This window comes from Salvia hispanica, chromosome 1 (assembly GCF_029641045.1).
Source record: "Salvia hispanica isolate PSC_SH4W2 chromosome 1, Shi_PSC_v1, whole genome shotgun sequence".
In the NCBI taxonomy this organism is placed as follows: Eukaryota; Viridiplantae; Streptophyta; class Magnoliopsida; order Lamiales; family Lamiaceae; genus Salvia; species Salvia hispanica.
Window position 1 is genome coordinate 7,132,593 of NC_142692.1, and position 18,343 is coordinate 7,150,935.

General features: G+C 38.9%; 5 protein-coding genes across 6 annotated transcripts; 3 read left to right on the forward strand and 2 right to left on the reverse strand.

The window, feature by feature from the left end:
* The first annotated feature begins 311 nt into the window (after positions 1-311).
* PECT1 (phosphorylethanolamine cytidylyltransferase 1) lies at positions 312-6,468 on the forward strand. 2 transcript variants are annotated; one of them, XM_048124305.2, is made up of 10 exons: positions 312-847; positions 970-1,205; positions 1,406-1,623; positions 2,507-2,578; positions 2,841-2,908; positions 4,801-4,921; positions 5,713-5,778; positions 5,872-5,994; positions 6,068-6,162; positions 6,244-6,468. In XM_048124305.2, exons 1-9 carry the CDS (start codon positions 558-560, stop codon positions 6,137-6,139), a joined length of 1,266 nt encoding a protein of 421 aa, XP_047980262.2. In that variant the 5' UTR covers positions 312-557; the 3' UTR covers positions 6,140-6,162; positions 6,244-6,468. The 2 variants fall into 2 exon arrangements, with proteins under 2 accessions (XP_047980262.2, XP_047980260.2); XM_048124303.2 differs by having other exon boundaries at positions 313-847; positions 6,255-6,468.
* On the reverse strand, positions 6,433-7,524 carry LOC125221955 (uncharacterized). The gene is made up of 2 exons (XM_048124307.2): positions 7,380-7,524; positions 6,433-7,223 (listed from the first exon to the last, which is right to left on the reverse strand). Exon 2 carries the CDS (start codon positions 7,179-7,181, stop codon positions 6,603-6,605), a length of 579 nt encoding a protein of 192 aa, XP_047980264.2. The 5' UTR covers positions 7,182-7,223; positions 7,380-7,524; the 3' UTR covers positions 6,433-6,602.
* A 2,611-nt stretch (positions 7,525-10,135) lies between these two features.
* On the forward strand, positions 10,136-12,494 carry LOC125218698 (uncharacterized). Its single transcript, XM_048120436.2, has 5 exons — positions 10,136-10,285; positions 10,441-10,623; positions 11,293-11,541; positions 11,809-11,964; positions 12,097-12,494. Exons 1-5 carry the CDS (start codon positions 10,136-10,138, stop codon positions 12,373-12,375), a joined length of 1,017 nt encoding a protein of 338 aa, XP_047976393.2. The 3' UTR covers positions 12,376-12,494.
* A 741-nt stretch (positions 12,495-13,235) lies between these two features.
* Positions 13,236-14,142, forward strand: LOC125221369 (uncharacterized). The gene has a single exon (XM_048123489.2). The coding sequence runs from the start codon at positions 13,236-13,238 to the stop codon at positions 14,049-14,051; it is 816 nt and encodes a 271-aa protein (XP_047979446.1). The 3' UTR covers positions 14,052-14,142.
* Positions 14,143-14,676: 534 nt separating this feature from the next.
* On the reverse strand, positions 14,677-17,773 carry LOC125219301 (NADH dehydrogenase [ubiquinone] 1 alpha subcomplex subunit 1-like). The gene is made up of 3 exons (XM_048121242.2): positions 17,515-17,773; positions 17,340-17,440; positions 14,677-14,932 (listed from the first exon to the last, which is right to left on the reverse strand). The coding sequence occupies exons 1-2, from the start codon at positions 17,620-17,622 to the stop codon at positions 17,345-17,347; spliced, it is 204 nt and encodes a 67-aa protein (XP_047977199.2). The 5' UTR covers positions 17,623-17,773; the 3' UTR covers positions 14,677-14,932; positions 17,340-17,344.
* Positions 17,774-18,343: the final 570 nt, after the last annotated feature.

Genomic DNA, 18,343 nt, shown 5'->3' on the forward strand with positions numbered 1-18,343 from the left:
TAATATTAACAACCGATCAATTTCAGCCGAAAATTATTTTATGTACATCACCCTAGTTAAAAACATTTATAGTAGACATGTAGATTATGATTACTCATATTGGCAAATGATAATACTCCACTTCATTCGGTCCCATAGAAAGGGAGCATTTATTTTTTCTGCAAGAGATTTTAAATACCCTATTATTGTTAGTGTGTTTGTAAAGAGAATTTTTTTAAAAAATAAGTAGAAAAAATGATACTTTTATTAGAAATAGGTGACAAAAATTTAAAAAAATTAGTCAATATGGAAAAATGAAAAAAAGAAAAGAAAAGAATATCCGAGAAGGAAAACGGGTATCAGTCCCCAGCAAGGAAGAAAGAAAGCTTAACCTAAGAAAAATAGAAGCAGGAGGCAGCCACCCTCCTTTCCTCTCAATTCAACCAATTCGATTGGTTGATTCATTCACTCTCCAACGTAACATACTCTTCCATTCGCAAACACTCGATTTCCTTTGAAACTTTCATTCATATTCCATCCACTACACATACATACATTCACACATACACACAAGAGAAATGGGCTGGGAAGGTGCAAGCGGGCAGCGAATTGCGGTGTCATGGCTGATCGGCGGCCTTGTAATTGGGTTATCCGTGCTAGGTTTCCGCCGCCTTGCTTTGCCGCACTATAAGAAGAAGAAGAGGCCAATTAGGGTGTACATGGACGGCTGCTTCGACATGATGCATTACGGCCACTGCAATGCCCTCCGTCAGGCCCGTGCTCTCGGCGACCAATTGGTCGTCGGCGTTGTCAGCGACGCCGAGATTATCGCCAACAAGGGCCCTCCCGTTACTCCTCTCGACGAGCGGTATTCCTCAATTTTTTAATTTTATTTTACCATTTCCTTACTTCTTTCTAGTGTTTGTTTAATTGTTTATTCATACCTCTGATCTGTAATTGGTGATGTTGTACATCTGCTCTCTGCCCTAGGATGATCATGGTTAGTGGTGTTAAATGGGTGGATGAGATTATCCCTGATGCTCCCTATGCTATCACCGAGGAGTTCATGAAAAAGCTGTTTGATGAGTACAACATTGATTACATTATCCATGGGGATGATCCTTGCATGCTTCCGGATGGGACTGATGCGTATGCCCTTGCTAAGAAGGCTGGCCGTTATAAGCAGATAAAGCGCACGGAAGGGGTTTCGAGCACTGATATTGTTGGTGTGTAGTTGCAATTCTTGTTTATCCGAAATTGGTGTTTTTGTTTGCTTGCGTAAATGCGTGTCAATAATTACATCATAGTTGTTGTAACGGTGTTAGCAATGTGCATTCATCGGATTTATATGTTATTGCTCTATATTATGGTAACAGCTTTCCAACATAAAAAGTCAAAGCTTTATTGTTTAAATTTTTTGTTTTAGGTCGTATGCTTCTCTGTGTGAGAGAGAGGTCAGCTGGGGACAGCAATAGCCACTCATCTCTGCAGCGACAATTCAGCAGCAATGGGCGCTCAACTCTGCAGCGACAATTCAGCCATGGTCGCAACAACAAATCAGAAGATGGTGTCTCTGGTAGTGGGACACGGATATCTCATTTTCTACCCACCTCTCGCAGAATTGTCCAATTCTCGAATGGCAAGGCATGTGGATTTATAATGAAAATTTCACTGCTTATCTTAATACTCCATATTCTTTCTAGCTACATCAGGAATTATTTTACTATTTGAAGACCATTTGATTTTGCTATCCTAAACCCTCTCTTTTCTATCTTGCTAACTAACATTCTTTAATATTATGTCTTGAGCTATTCGTTCTGATGTTATTTTGATTGCAGACTTTGCAGTGTGACCTAACCTTTCTTCTCTATCTTGCTAACTTGCATTGATATTATGCCCTGAGCAAGGGATGTTATTATGATTGCAAATGTGACTCAACCTCTCTTAACTATAGCTTTAAGCATATCTAGTAAACAGTTGGATTAGCTTCTTGCTTTTCTAAATGGCATGGAACCAAGGAAGCTTGATAATGTGAGTGTTATGGGATTCATACAAAAAACTAAGGCAGCTAAATAGAAACTTCTGAAATCAAGCAAAAAAAAAAACTTAAAAGTATATGCAGTGCCCTTACCAGATAGTTTGGTGTACTGTTTTGCCTTTTGCATAAATTTATAAACTGGGTTTGTTGGACTTTAGAGTCGAACAAAGGACTCTCATGCATATCTGTAGCTAATCTGGTCCAAATCAGAGTATAATTTTTGCTCCAGTACCAAGTTTACATTTTTATAATGCCATTATACTGCAACCAATCCAAGCTTTGCTTCTTCCTTCATATGGGATGGCAAGATAGTGATCTATTTTGATAACCATGCTATAATATCAATTAGCTTTTAAAATTTAGGTATCTACAATATCAATTTAGATATCCAAGCTTTACTTCTTCCTTCATATGGGATGGAAAGAAAAGTGTCATTTAGGTATCTATAATATCGACTAGCTTTTAAAATTATCTTTTATTCTATTTCAGGGGCCTGGACCTGATGCTCGTATAATTTACATAGACGGTGCATTTGATCTTTTCCATGCCGGACATGTGGAGGTATATTATGGTTCCAAATTCCAATCGTTTTTACTTAATGTATCTATTAATTCAGATTATTTGACAGTATTGTAGCCCAGAATGTATGCTTTATTTAAAATTTAATGTCTATCTATCTAATCATATTCGTCTCATTCTTTTGTATCATGTCACGGACTTTGTTGAATTACTTTTGCTACATTACTACTTTTCCAATGCTAGCATATTTTTTTTAACTTCTGTTAATATTATGTACTCAGTTGCTATTTGTTGTTTTATATAGATACTAAGGCTTGCCCGAGGGCTTGGTGACTTTCTTCTTGTAGGCATCCATAACGACCATAATGTCAGGTATGATTATTATTTTACTTCATTCCTTAGATGAATTAATTTGCATGTAAAATCTGATGTATCCTGTAAAAGATCACTATTCCTTGGTGAGAATTTTTTTTAGAGCTAGTAGATTATAAACTGTTGTAGATGCTCCAGCTTTCATAGATATATCAGATTTATCTGGAATGGGTTGTGACACATGATGCTTCACATATCTACTAGTAGAACATAATCACCTTAACTATTATAAAGCCCTACAACCTCCGTCCACAACCAATAGTCATATTTATTTTTTTCATTTTTGGCCTTCCACAAATATTAGTCACCTTCTATTTTTGGTGCATTTCTCTCTCTGTGAGGTGGACCTCATTCTCCACTAAGACTATTGGTAGTGGGCGGAAGTAGTAGTATATTTGCTGTTCTATTCTATCGGATGAAATATAAGTAATGATATCCTAAGTGAAGCTTACTGTTGCGGGATCAAATTGTCCATAATGGCAGAATGCACTTATGGTCTGTTTGTTTTCTTGGTTGAGATGACAATTGATTGGTTAAAGAATGAGATGTGATTTAGACTGAGTTTAAAGTATGCAATAATTACTAGTTCCTGCTTTGTGATGTTGAATAATTTGATTCTCTTTAAATAAAGTGAAGGATGAATGAAACCTACTAAAATGCAAGTCTCATTGCAAGTCTCTTTGTAAAATGTTTGATAGAGAAACAGTGAAGAACAGACCATTGTCTGACTACACTATATAAATGTCTGTTGTGGACCTGGGGTCTGGTTTGATCAGATGCTTTAAGCGGTGGAGTTTCCAATTCTCTATCAGCTCTTTTTTTAGGTTTATGGGGTTTCTAATGTCTTTTGTGATAGTGGGAACTTGAGTTAAATTTTACTTGATGAGGATGCTTTTGTGATTTTTCCCTGGGCAAATGCAGGCCAACCAGAATGGAATATGATAAACTTTTAGTTCTAGGATTTCTTGTCCATGGAAGACAGAAGTTATGTTGAGTTTAAGTACAGAAAGTTGTACCTGTAAAAGTTGGTGGGATGATTTATTGCATTGCTATCCACCAAAACAACCAAATACTTAGGGCCTTATTGTAGTCCCTTGCTACGATTTAGAGAATGAAAAGAAACCTTTTATTTTCTTAGTATGGAATAGAATGGGAAACTTAATGTTGAATATTTCTGGTGACATAATTATCTGAAGTGCGAACTATTTATTCTAAGGATAAAGACACCAAAACTGATCTCCAGTATCCTTTTTATTAGTTCTTTAACATCCCTAACAAAGAAATGTGGATAGTGAAAATGCAAATGTGCTTTGAGACACAGCAGGGCAATGGACAGACATGCGAGAGAAACATTTAAGTGATGGGAGAGTCTCTTATTATTTAGATGTAGAAACTGTCATTATTTACTTGGTGCTTGCTCGACATAGTTATGAATGCCATTGTCAATGTTATGAATCAAACATGCTTTTGGTCATTTTTACTAGTGCACTCTCTAATGGCGTCAAAAGTTTACCCAGGTCTTTGTAATGTCCACTTGTACATGATTTTCACAAACTGTGATGCTTTGTACTAATTGTATGTCTGGAGGGTTTCTTCCAATTTGAATCGACTTGATGGTGCCTTTTACTCACAAGTAGTAAAATCCTACTCAGCCATTATATACTGCTCATGAAAATATTTATGTTTATATAGCCAATATCAAACTTCAAAGTTCCAATAGTGTGATTAAAGTCAAATTGTTAGTGGTGCTGTGGGTGCATTCTCTGCTTAGCATTCAAATACAACTTATTTAAAGGTGCTTGCTAACTTTGGCCTCAAGGTGTAAGAATAATGATAATATTGCAAACTTTTGAGGCAGATATTTGATAAAACTTCCACCCTGTCTGTTCTAGTGCAAAAAGAGGACGTCACCGTCCAATTATGAATCTTCATGAAAGAAGCTTGAGTGTACTGGCTTGCCGATACGTGGACGAGGTTATAATCGGTGCCCCAATGGAGGTGTCAAAAGATATGGTAAGTATGATGAATTCACATTTAACTAGTTACTTATCTGCATGAATACAATATTCCATCCCTTGCATTAATGATTTAAGTCTAGTAAGAGGTAAAAAAGTTAGTGAAAAAACATAGTGTGTGATTGGTAACAGACAGTTGGCACCCAGTATATAAAACTAACTTTTAATTTCTACTTATTTCTCTGGTTAAAACACTTCTTCCTTCTTTGGTATTGAAATCATAGTTGACACCACTGGTTCTGAATCAGCAAACAAATCCCAATGTGACTTATTTACTTTGGTATTTCTTTTTTTCAGGCATATTCTTATCATTACTATAACTCTATACTTCTTTAACCTAGTATAAGTTAATAAGCAAACTAAAAGGCTTCAATGCCAAGTTCAAATTAGATAATTGCAACTGCAGATTGTAAATGCTGTAGATTTGATTTTTGGTTGCATTCTTGATTCTTTTAGTTACACTTGGAGAATGTAGGCATGTTCTTCAAAAACAAATGCAACCTTTTTTTAGTGTCTTGAAGAATAAAGTACTATTTATTTAACACAGAAAGTAGCATATGCTTGTAGCCTTGTTCTATTGTAAGCATGTGTTAACTTACTACAAAACTAAGCGAGTTACTTGACAAGTGAGAATATAGTGTTATAGCCTCTATATTCTGAGGTCCAGTTCTATTAATAAATCTCACTTCATGGATTATATGCCAAAGTAATGCTTTGAAACTTAAATGGCTGAGATCAACCCTTCCTACCATCAGTTTTCCATCCGGCTTCTAATTCCTGATGCTGCAGATTACAACTTTCAACATCTCTTTGGTTGTGCATGGATCTGTTGCTGAGGATAATGATTTTCAGAAGGTAACAAATACGTGTACACATTTAGCTGTTCAGTTACAAATATGATTACCTAGGTTTGCTGATGCTGTGGGACAAACCCTGTTATTTTTGCAGGAGAAGGAGAATCCGTACGAAGTTCCTAACAGTATGGGTATTCTTAAGCTATTGGAAAGTCCTCTGGAGATTACAACCAGCACGATAATCAAGAGGATCGTATCGAACCATGATGCATACCAGGTTTTCAACCATCTAGTCCTTTAGATTTACGAGTTAATTGGAAAAAGATAAGTGATTAAAGCGATTGTTGCAGAAACGGAATGAGAGAAAAGCTGAAAGTGAGAAAAGATATTATGAAGAGAGAGCTTTTGTGACAGGAGATTGATTAACTGTTAGAATCTGGAAAGAGTAAGACCGCATGACTTTGGTTAACAGTTAAGCCATTGTTTTCATATTTGTGGTAGATGTTTTCATATTGAGTAAGCCTAGTTTGATTTCAGGTGGAGAATACTTGGGTTGACTTGATGCTAAGTGGACATTCTTGCTTCACAATAAAGAGGATCCTCTCATCACTGATGTTTTTGTCTACTTGTATTTTTCTTTTGAAAGAATTTGAATTTGGTAGAAGCTGTAGAACAGGGCAATCAATATCACTATGACATGTAGCAAACAACAGAATACTTAAACTTTGATGAATATCTTAACTTTGCTGAATTGATGATTGATGAGTTTTGGAATACATTTGAGAAGAAGAAAACTAAATTAACATGCTATTGAAGAATAATACAATACGACAAGGATAAAACCTAAGTTTCCATTCCAAGATCAAGTCTTGGGCAGTCTAGACTCTAGAACAGCTTTCGGCATATATCCTTGTCGATGATGCATTGTTGTCTTGTCGTTGCGGACTTGATGGGTGCTGCTGGGCACGTCTCAGCAATCCCGGTGAGCAGTGGCATGGATCTCGGCGTCCCTTGCTCCTCTTTTGGGCGCGTCTCAGCAATCCCGGTGAGAAGGGGTGTGGATGTCGGCGCCCCTTGCTCTTTGGAAATGGCATCCATGATGGTGCCATATACAATCTCAAACAAACGCTGCTCTTCATCCTCTTCACCACCATCATCAGCCACATTATCAAATTCTTCAATGAGAGAAGAGGCAAAGTTGAGGCGACGAACGACGTGGCTGTGCGACTCATCCCGGTATTTGAGGCGGCGCGGAGCAAGCAACAGCTTGTCGGAGCCTGGGGCAAAGGAATCGAACAAGGTCTCTTTAGGGGTTTCGACATCTGGAGAAGAATGGGGTGGGGAATGCTCTGCTTTTTCCTCTGGAGTTGCTGGCCCAGCTTCCTCATCACCTGTTTTACAAATCAAACTCCAATTTTTCCCACAAATAGCTTGTTGTTCATCGGCGCAGACCTCAGACCCCATGGCTTCCTTTTCTTTGCAGTCAGCCGAGCTAATAAGCAGTTGCTGGAATTTAAAAAAAAAAAAAAACAATTTCAGTTGGGGAAATAAATTAGGGTTCCGGTGAAAGGGGGAAAAACGTGAAATGGAAACGGAAAACCGAAGCTGAGCCCTAAGAAAACGGAGAAGAGGAAACCGAAAGCAAGGAGAAGAAAAACAGACCGGCGATTGATGGAATGGAAGAGGAAAAGCGGCGGAGAGAGGTGGGTGTCTGTGTGGGCGCCGCGGAGAGAGGATGAAATTGGCGGGCGATGGAAGTGATAGTGAAAGCTTGGCTGCCGCTGAAATTGGGACAATTTTGACTCTTCACCTTATTTGCCTCACGTGATGGGCGGATGGATGCATATCCAACCAGATGCTCTGTGGGTCCCACTTCCCGCCCCCAATTTTTCATTAAATAAAAGCTAACTTTTTTATTTTTTTAAAAAAGCCTAAAGCCATCCGCAACGCTATCTCTTATCCATCTCTTAACCGTCTCATCTCTTAACTATTCATAGGCCCCACTGTACTTTTCAGCTCATCTCTTAACTAAGAGACAGCACCTGCAATCCTCCATCTCTTAACTATTCATTCAATTTCATTTTTTATTTTTAATTCCAACAAATTCAATTAATAAAAACACACTTCATTAAAATAAAATAAATATTACAACTTAAAAAAAGCCTAAAAAATAGAAAAAAATACATAATTTAAAATCCTAAAAAATAAAAAAAGTACATAATTTAAAATCCTAAAAAATAAAAAAAGTACATAATTTAAAATCCTAAAAAATAAAAAAACTACTCCGCCGGCGAATCATCATCCCCCGAAGTCGGCGGTACAACTATACCAAGTTGAGCTCTCATATACTCAATTCCGGCCATATGGGCTGCAACTTGGCCAGGATTCATTTTTGAGAGGTCCGCCATCGTGGCGACTAGGTACATGGACATTAGGGTATGCGAGCCTGTGCCCGTGCCGGAGCCCGAGCCCTCGCCCGCCTGGCTTGGTCCGCCGCGGCCCATCCCTCTCGCTCTCGCTCTCCCCCTGGCTCTAGCCGCCTTCGCCGCCTTGGTCCCTTGCGGCCGACGTCGTGCACCGGAAGAAGACCCCCCTACATCATCGGTTGGCGTGCCCTCACGTGAGGTGTTGCCTTCGCCGCCATCACTAGATGAGTAGTGGCCACGCGCCGTGCGCTTCGTGCGTTTCGAGCCCGAGGCCGACTCGACACCGCCAGCCCACCTGTCAAGGTGGTGGACTTGCGACCAAACATCAACAAGCTTGAAATCTTTGCCGACGTCGTCTTTGAAGACCCGCAACGCCGCTCTCAGAATGTCGGCTCCACTGGCTCTGCTCTGATAATTCGCCTCTTCTCCCCTGTATATCGCGCAAAAATTTTTGACATCTTTGTCCGTTCGGTCCCAATGACTGCGGAGCATCTTCACGTTGCGGCGAACGGTAGTCGTCGGCCTTCGGGCGTTGTAAAAGTCGGTGACTTTTTCCCAAAAGCACTTGTGGGTTTGTTGATTCCCGACGACAGGATCGTACGAGACGCTGATCCAAGCGTCGTACAAAGCCAACGTCTCGGCTTGGCTGTATGCATGCCGACTGCCGTCTCCACCAACCTCTGCAGCCGCTGCCTCCTCTTCCTCCTCTTCCTCCTCGGCATTGACGCCGAGACTGAGGTTGATCCTGCCGGAGCCGGAGCCTCCACCGATTGGCCAGTCGGGCAAATTGCGATCAGGCGCCAAAAAATTCTCTGGAATTTGGGATAATCCCGGCGATTGCCCGTACCTCTGGGGGGGGGGGGAGGGACGATAGTATGCATCCACATCAAAATGTGGTGTTTGGTACGCCGGCGGGGTGGTCGAGCCTTGGGTGCCCGGTGACGAACCGGGAGTACCCAAACAGTTGTACATGCTTGCCCAATCGTCGAACGAGTTCAAGTCGAACCCGAAGGAGCGCCGCCTGCCGGAGCCGCCGGAGCCGCCGCCGCTGGAGTTTCCATCGCCGGACATTTTTTCAACAATTTGAGAGTAGTGTTTGTGTGTAAAATGGGAGAGGAATGAGGAATGAAAGTTGTGTTTGTGTGTAAAATGGTGAATGGAGTGTGGAGTATATTTATAGAAGAATAAAAAAAAAAAAAAAAAAAATTGAAAAATTCGACCGTTTGGTCCCCAACGGTCATTTGACCGTTTGAATTTTATTTTTTTTTTAATTAAATTCGATTTTTTCGAATTTATAAAAAAAAAAAAATTTATTACGTCATAAATACGACGCCCACTCGCGGGCCGGCGAGTGGGCGTCACGCAACGCTCCAGCGCGCGTCGTCTCGCCAGCTCGAGGCCGGCCTCGCCGTGTCGCTTCGCGCGACGAGATGTCTCGTCTCGTCGTGACGAGACGAGCCTCGCAACGCTGACTCGATACTGGCTCGTCTCGTCGAGACGAGACCGAGCCAAAATCGAGCCCGCGTTGCGGATGCTCTAACTTTCTTATCAAAAGTTTTTTAATATTCTGATTATTACTCGTAATTTAGTACTAGTACATTGGATGAATTTAAAATACTCGTTACTAAATAGTGGTAACAAAACACCCCAATTTAATATTTTCTGATTATTAGTAATATTGGATCTGGGTGAGCAGTCACCAAAAGACATTGTTTTATAATAATTGAAAAAAATCAAAACTTTATTATCTATTATTCCATTTTCATATTTAACGAGAATACTATAAATAATTGTAATTAGACCAAATTTTATTAATTAAATAAGTAATATACAATTAGTATATAAAGATATGAGAGTAGAAAAACGAGGAATCACGAGGATATATAACTGAAAAGAGAAAAAGTCGTTAAGATTTTGGACGTCCAATTTCTTTTCTTTTTTCTTCGCATCATCCTAAGAAAACATCATTAATCTGTTGTTGGCGGAGAGAGAATGGCATACCGGAGGAAACAAGGATCCATGTCACGATCATCCACCTTCAAGGAAGAAAAGAATCCCCCACCCGACGACGGAGAATGGGCCGCCGCCTCCACCCTCGCCGCTCAGGCAATCGCTGCCTCCGCCGCCCAACGCCAGTCCACGGTTCGGTCTCTTAATATATACACATTCGGCATTCCATTCATTTTTTGTATTAATAGATCCATTTTCTCTTATTTATTTAATCGCATGAATTTGATTGAAGTTTTGATTGTATACAAACATGTGATTAATGTGGGATTGATTGATGAATGGGACAGGGAGGTCCCACGTATGACTACACGGCCATGGGAAGCTCGAACGAAACGGGCAGTTTTTGGGGAGTTCTTGCAAGAAAAGCCAAGGCCATTCTTGAGGATGATGACATTAAATCACGCCCTCATCTTCTCAATTCCCCAAGCCAGAAGAGACTAGACTCTCCCAAGGCTCATCCTCCTACTCAGGTTTCCATTTCAATTTTGATGAAGATCAAATTTGAGAAAACAAAATAAGAAAAATGGCTTGACAAAGAATATGGATGTGAGAGATGAAGAGGAATATTAAAACAAGAAATAGAAATGTATTGTTAATAGTATGCACTATCTGCATTCTACTAGTTGAAGCATTTCTTTTAGACACAAAGATTAAGGAATGAATATTTAGTGAGTTAGGTGAAGATATACGTGAACAGAAAATGAAAATGACTCTCCCAAGGCTCATCCTCCTACTCAGGTTTCCATTTCAATTTTCTCCAAATCGTCTGAAATCATGACGTCGATGAAAATCAAATTTGAGAAAACAAAATAAGAAAAATGGCTTGACAAAGAATATGGATGTGAGAGATGAAGAAAATTGAAAGGAGAATTAGAAATGTATTGTTAATAGTATGTACTATCTGCATTCTACTAGTTAAAGCGTTTCTTTTAGACACAGAGATTAAGGAACGAGTGTTTAGTAGTTAGGTGAAAATATATAAAATAAAGTGAAAAGAAAAGGAAAATGATTCAACTATATTAGGACGGCAAAAAAGGTACATGAATCATGGTTAGACAAAGCTAGGAAAGAAAATACTTCCTAGAAAATATGTTTAACAAAGCTCTACCAATATTTTATTTCTGCGTTCGCCATTGCAGATTCAAATATCGAAGAAGCTAGACACTCCCAGTCCGAGTCACGCTGCGATAGCTTATTCCACGAGGAGCAACATTGCCAAAACCTTGGACCACGGAGGAGAGAGCAAGGGCCATGAAACTCCTAAAATACAGATAGTAAGAAAAGGAAACAATCTAGTGCAAGAGATGGGAGACAACCATAAATCAACGGTACAACAAGTACCTAAGAATCCCACCACCCAAGAAGATCTGCTCAAGGCATCTCGCGACGTAAGGTTGCTACACTCTCTTGTTTTATAATCACTCCGACACGTAATATGTGTCCCATTTTTCCATATCAATTAACTTTTCTTTACATTCAATGAAATCTCACATTTCATTATAAAACTAATAGAGTACTTGTATAAAAGTGATATCTATGTTCTTCCTTCATGCTTTTTAAAATCTATGGCGAGTCAAAGTGGGACACATTACAGGACGGAGGGAGCATTTCTTTTTCAGTAACTGCATTACAGTTTCTTGGATGGAATATCACAGGTGGCGATGGCGACTGCTGCCAAAGCGAAACTACTGCTTCGGGAGCTGAAAACGGTAAAAGCTGACCTGACTTTTACGAAGCAGCGGTGCACTCAGTTGGAAGAAGAGAACAGGACCCTCAGAGATAATCGTCCAGCTCACCATGACGACGACATGGTATTTATAGAGAATTCTTTTTAAAATAAGAACTAAGAAGCAATAATACTGTTTAATGCAAAAATAGTGTAATTGTCATGTGCAATACTGATATACTGATGCATGTGTGTTTATTGATGAAAAATGATTCAGATTCGGGATCAGCTGGAGACACTGCTGGCGGAGAAGGCGCGTTTAGCTCATGAAAACTCAGTGTACGCGCGTGAGAATCGCGTGTTGAGAGAGATAGTGGAATATCATCAGCTGACGACGCAGGATGTTATCTACGTGGACGAGGGGAGTGATGAGGTCGCAGAAGTTCATCCAATCTTGTACTCGGCGTCTCTCCCTGACTCCCCTACCTCTCCACCGGATCTCTCCTCTCTCTTCCGAAGCGCCTCCGCCACCGCCCAACTCCGATTTGACCCTTAATTTTTTCAGTTTTAATTAATTTTGACTTGTTTGTTTGTTGTTAAGAGGCGTTTTGTATTTGAACATGATTGATAAACACTCAACGTGCATGTATATTGACTTCGAATATCTTGGATACAAGAGAACTACTTGTTCACTTGTGCTGAAATCTATACTTAAAAAAAAATGAAGGTTGCAATTATGGCATTATTAGACCATATTTGCTCCTTGACTGATAAATAGTGGAATGTAGAGACTAAGCATGTCAATCGCGAAGCGAATTATGTGGTAGACTTTCTGGCTAACTGGGGTCTGACAATGAATGAGATCTTTCGACAGCTAAATAATTCTCCAAGTGGGGCTATTAATCTACTTCAGCTAAATAAGATAGGTGAGACTGAATCACTTGCTGCCTAAACATGTGTTCTTATAGTGCTGACTATCTTCTTGTAATAAAAAAAAGGGATCCATAACGTAAGAGCATATCTAGTATTACAAAGGATGAGATTTTTGTATTCAATCATAAATGAATTTGCATTTATCAATTTTCCCCAATAGAAGGGCACCCAAAATTTGAGAATCTAATTTGTTTCTTTAAGTAAGGCATATTATTTTAATATCTAATAATTACTCTTAATAGAGCAGAATCTATCCCGTTTCTATAAGTAATGAGTCAAAAAATAATTCAAGAAATGAGATTAGGTACTAGTGTTGAGAGAAAGAAGGAGATATGATTGAAACTTCAAAAAGATATTAGCATGCACGCTTTTAGGAGATTCGTTAGGGTTTTATTGATGATACACATATATAGAATTAATCGGATAGATGGATAGATGTAGCACGAAATATATATGTTAAAAAGCATGATTGTGTTGTTAATAATGTTGTGGACATGTAGAGTGAGTGGTGAATTAAGTAGTAGGGACTTGGATGGTGTCCTACAAAACTATGCTTTGAAGGCGTTTGCTCGGCGGCCGAAGACCGGCGTGGCGTACGATGGGGCCGTCTCTGGCATCAGAGTATCGGCGATGAGGCTCAAGACCGGAGCTTTAAAGAGGAGAGGAGTGAGCATGTACCAAGAGTTCCAAATTCCAAAGGGAGTGGTGACACATCCCTATGTGGAGAGGCTTGCTCTTCTCTACCACAATTTGGCCAATTGGTCCTTGGCATACTACCCTCCTCTTGAGGGCTACACCTATTTGGCCCCGGTGATCGGTCTCCTTGCTTACGACGCATCGCAGTTGAAGACGCGTCTCGACATACGAGCATCCGGCCAACCCATATCCATCAATTTCTCGAAGCTGCTGCTGGCTCCCATGGCCATGCCCGCGCATCCAAAATGTGTGTTCTTTGATGTCAACGGGTCGGTCTACCTCAGTGACATGATGTGGGGTGGTATCTGTACAACTTTCCAAGAGGGCCATTATTCTGTTGTGACTAATACTAGTATTGCGCGAAACGATAGTGCTAGTACTAGTTCGACTCGTTTGAAGTGGTGGATGATCGTTGGTGGGGTGTTGGTGGGGGCGTTGGCTTTGGGAGGAGTTGCGGTTGTGTCGAGGAGAATGTACGAGCAAAGGATGAATAAGAAGACGGTTGCGGAATTGAGTGAAGCTTTCTATACGAGTAGCGATGGCACACCGGCGGCTATGCCAACAAGGACTCTTCCTAAACTTGAGAATGAATATGTACCCTAAATTCACCCCTTTGCATCTTTTTTTCACTCAACTGTTAGCTAGCTGCCAATTGCTTGTACACTCAAATTGGCCAAGGAATATCAAATATGATAATCACAAGCACCATTAGATCCATAAATCTATAGATTGTGTTTCTACTCACAATTGTTCACTTCAAACCCAACATTTTCAAACAATTCTAACATACTACTAAAACAAATGGCTTTAAAGAGTTTCTGCCAAAAATCATCTCTTCTCACGCAACGAATATATTTTACTCTAAAAGCTATCAGTATTGAATTAGAGGTTAAATCATTTTAATTATATTTTTCAACCTACTTTTTCTACAACTTTTTTCCCAATTTTAAGATATAGTTCGAAGAAAATCAGAATTATAGAATATGAATAAAAAAAGCAAAGGTTCTACAAACTCGTTCTGTAAAATGATATCTATTGATTTGAGACATATGACTATAAAATGGCATCAGATGAATTCATATAAATTCGATTTTATTTATACCAATTATCAAAAGGTAGTTATAAATCTATTTACTTAAAAAGTACAATATCAACTAGTTAAGCACTATCAATTTTCAAAAACTAAATTCTGTGTCTTGCCTAATTTCGAAAAACTGATTGCAATATGTTTATGAAAATCAGTACTCCGTGTAGTAATAATATATATTGATGGTCCAACAACTTCACCATTCTGATTTCTGTTTCAAACCCAACACTTTCAAACAATTCTAATCTCAATAAGAATAGACTTGCATGTTAAACAACATATGTATTTCAACAGATTTATCATAAACCACATCCATAATCACCATAATTCTTGCACAGTTTGTACATAAATCCACCCAACACATTATTTATTCCAGCATGCCACCAAGCATTGTAATCTACATCACAATAAAAGAAGCCAGAATAAGTGATAAATAAAGAAGCACGCCACAAGAGATTGTAAATTAGTACTCATTGCCCAACAACTTATTCAGATACAAACACTAAAGAAACTAAAACGACCAAACTGGGATTAAGAACCAACTGAATCTTTATCTAGCCACACTTAAGAGCTAGGAAGACATGCACCAGTTTTGGATGATCTCCAGATGCTGAAAGAGGACCAATATATCTGCAAAGTGATCTGTAATCATTTTGAAAATAATAAAAGAATCGGTTGGGAGTGTAAGAAGCTGGCTGTGAGTTAGGTGGTGGAGGTGGTTGGTTCCAAATTTCTTGGAGGCTTACTTGTACCCTTATTTCTCCCTCGTGCACCTATTCCATCCCTGAACTCCTTATATGTATGAGGGTGATTGTTTAAGGAGACTGTGGAATAAGCATAGAGGATAACAGCAAGCAACAACAACCTACCCTGATTCTATTTGGATTGTTCACATGATTTCATTTGGAAAATATACTAGTTTGGGCCGAGTTTTAGGTGACGTTGGTGAAGGTATTATATTTTAATTGAAACTGGTTCCAATACCATACATAAAATGAGAGTTGTGGAAGGAAATATGGATAAACTAGTAAACTTGTATATTCCATAATCAGACAGTGGCAGTGCACACTTCATTTATCCCAATTCCTGGTTTATTGACTGAATTAGAATTTATGCATCAGCAATGGAAATAATATATTGTCTGCAAGTGTTAGCTTTCATCAGAAATTGAGTTAAGTTGAAAATAAGATCTACGGACAAAGGTATGATGACAAACCAAATTGTGCCTAACTACCCTGTTTTTACATGAGCAGTACAGACTGCCACTTTTAACCAGTTGTGCTTCATTTAGCTTAAACTTATACATGATGTATGAAGAAAGTGGTGCATAAATATCCCGTATCCCATACAAAGTTATGACTGAAGCACCTAATCGCTGAGCGTGTAGCTGTCAAATACTTCTGTGATGTTCTTAGTTCTTGTGAAACAGGGAAATTATGAAATAAATTGAATAGAGAACATGGTCAAAGAATTGGATGAATGTCTAAATATAATCCCACTATCTCAGTATTTGGTATTTGCAAGCTCTGGCTCAGGTTGAGATAAATTACCACTAGTATCAAGGAAGCATTAAATAATTACTAAGTACTAACTTAACCGACAAGGCCTCATTACAACTTGAGGACAAGACTTTCCCAATACGGATGGTTTTCTTACGCATGAATTAGGATGAGAATGGGATTAGATGGGAGATGTATCCCTATGCATGATCATGAATAGGGAAATATATACAGACCTGCCATTAACTCACCTAGCTCAAGAAAACTTTGGGGAGACTACAAGGGTCGTAAGGTGGGTGTCGTGGTTCATAATCTTGAACCCGCTAAGGTTGGGCTAAGTAACACTCATTACAATATCTTATTTAGACCTGCTCCATGTATTGAAAACACCCTTGACATCTTTCAGATTTGCCAGTGTTTTTATCTGTGAGAGAGGAGGAGAAGATGGAAGAAGACCACAAACTTTTGATTGATTGAACGACCTAAAGGAGGGTGGAAAAACCAGATCTGGAGAACAGGTTTGCAGGCCTAAACCCAGCAGTTTTTATGCGGGGAGAGACAGGTTGTGTTAGACTATGAAGCAACGCGCAGCAGGTCTCGGGTTTCATCAAACCCACCCCGTTGAACATTCTACATATGGATCTAATAGAGGATAATTAGTACACTTTTTTGCATGATTGAATGTTCGTTCAGCATATGTAACTCATTGCTCATCAATACAGGAGAACAGATGAAGTTCTATGCTTAACATAAATCAGTGCAGTCATATTTCCATTTCATCAGCACACTGAACACTTTACTCAAGTGCGATGTTCTATGAAATATATCTTTTTTTATATCTCCAAAACAGACATATTTAGTATCAGATTTTATCACGTCTGAACTAGTTGCATATACATGTATTTTAACATGATAAACTTTCATGACTGTGGAGTGGAATAACTCAATACAACATTTCTTGCAAACAAAGCACTTACAGCTACAAATCTTATAACTTCAATCCCAACCACTCACATGCTACTATAAAGTCTAGGAAATTGCCTACGAGACCAAGAATTCCATTACCCTCTCAAGTCAAGCTCAAAGAAACTCAATTGCCCTACTGGAAATATAAAATGGAAGTGTGCAGAGACAAATTCGTCTACATGAGAAAGAATCTTGTTCACTAGCTCAAACTTTCTAGATGTGAGCATCAAATTAGGTCAACTAATACACTGAGAATGCTTATATTAATCAGATGGTAGTATATCTAGACTCTAGAGTGGAGAATGAAGATAGTAAAAGAAAAACAGGAGGCAAACAAACCTAAATCAGCTGGAAGCAGGAGGCGAAGAGAGCATCTCGATGATTTTCTTATCGCGTTTCTCCATAGCCACATCCCAGACGTCGTTCCCAATGTGCTTAGGCTGCGGAATCAATTGCGAATCATCAAAGGAATGTTAGAGTAATGTAAGATAAAAGTGGAGAGGAAGATACGGACGCGGCCGTGAGCAGCTTTGTGGATGTGATACTGAGCGTTGCCCATAACGCAGAGCATCCCTGCTATAATTCCCAATGGCAGCATCGCTTCCAACCACACCAGCCCCATTCTCTTCAATTGATAAGATCGGCGACCACAAATTTACTCAGATCCCTCAATTCCACCTCTAGTACTGGGAGAAATGTTCGATTTTCCTTCCCCTTTTACTCTTCCTCTCGGTCTCTCAAAAATCAAAATAAAGCTAACTAGATTTCTGGTAAAATAAGTTTATTACAAATGGTCAGAATAATTTTATTCATGCTATTTATATGCAATTGTTGTTTTCTTTATCATATATGTAATTCGTCAAAGAAAACAATTTTTTTAAGTGTCATATACAAAAATATATCTAAATTTGAGAACTTCCTTACTTTTTTCAACAATTTGCCTTTTTGGTTACTATTAAAATGATGTATATTTAATTAAAATATGTTATTTTTTTGTGTCTTTTCTCTTAACCTTTCTAGCTTCTTCCTTCTTTTTATTTTTAATGAAACAATTTCGTTTGAGCACCACCAAAAGATGTAATTTTATACAAGAATGAAACAATTGATAAAAGTTTAACCTTTGCAATAGTCTTTTGTTTTCAAAACTTAAAAGACGATCATAATTTGGCCAAGATTCGTTGCTTAAATGACTATCATCCCAAAACATTATAAAAAAAGCTCAAACCCAGCCCTGGCCTTAAAATTAACCAAGTCTTCGGACATTGTCTTCATATCTTCTTCAGCTACCGATCGTTTGGTCGCATTGATAAGGCTGTTGTGATCTCCACTGTTCAAGCTGAATA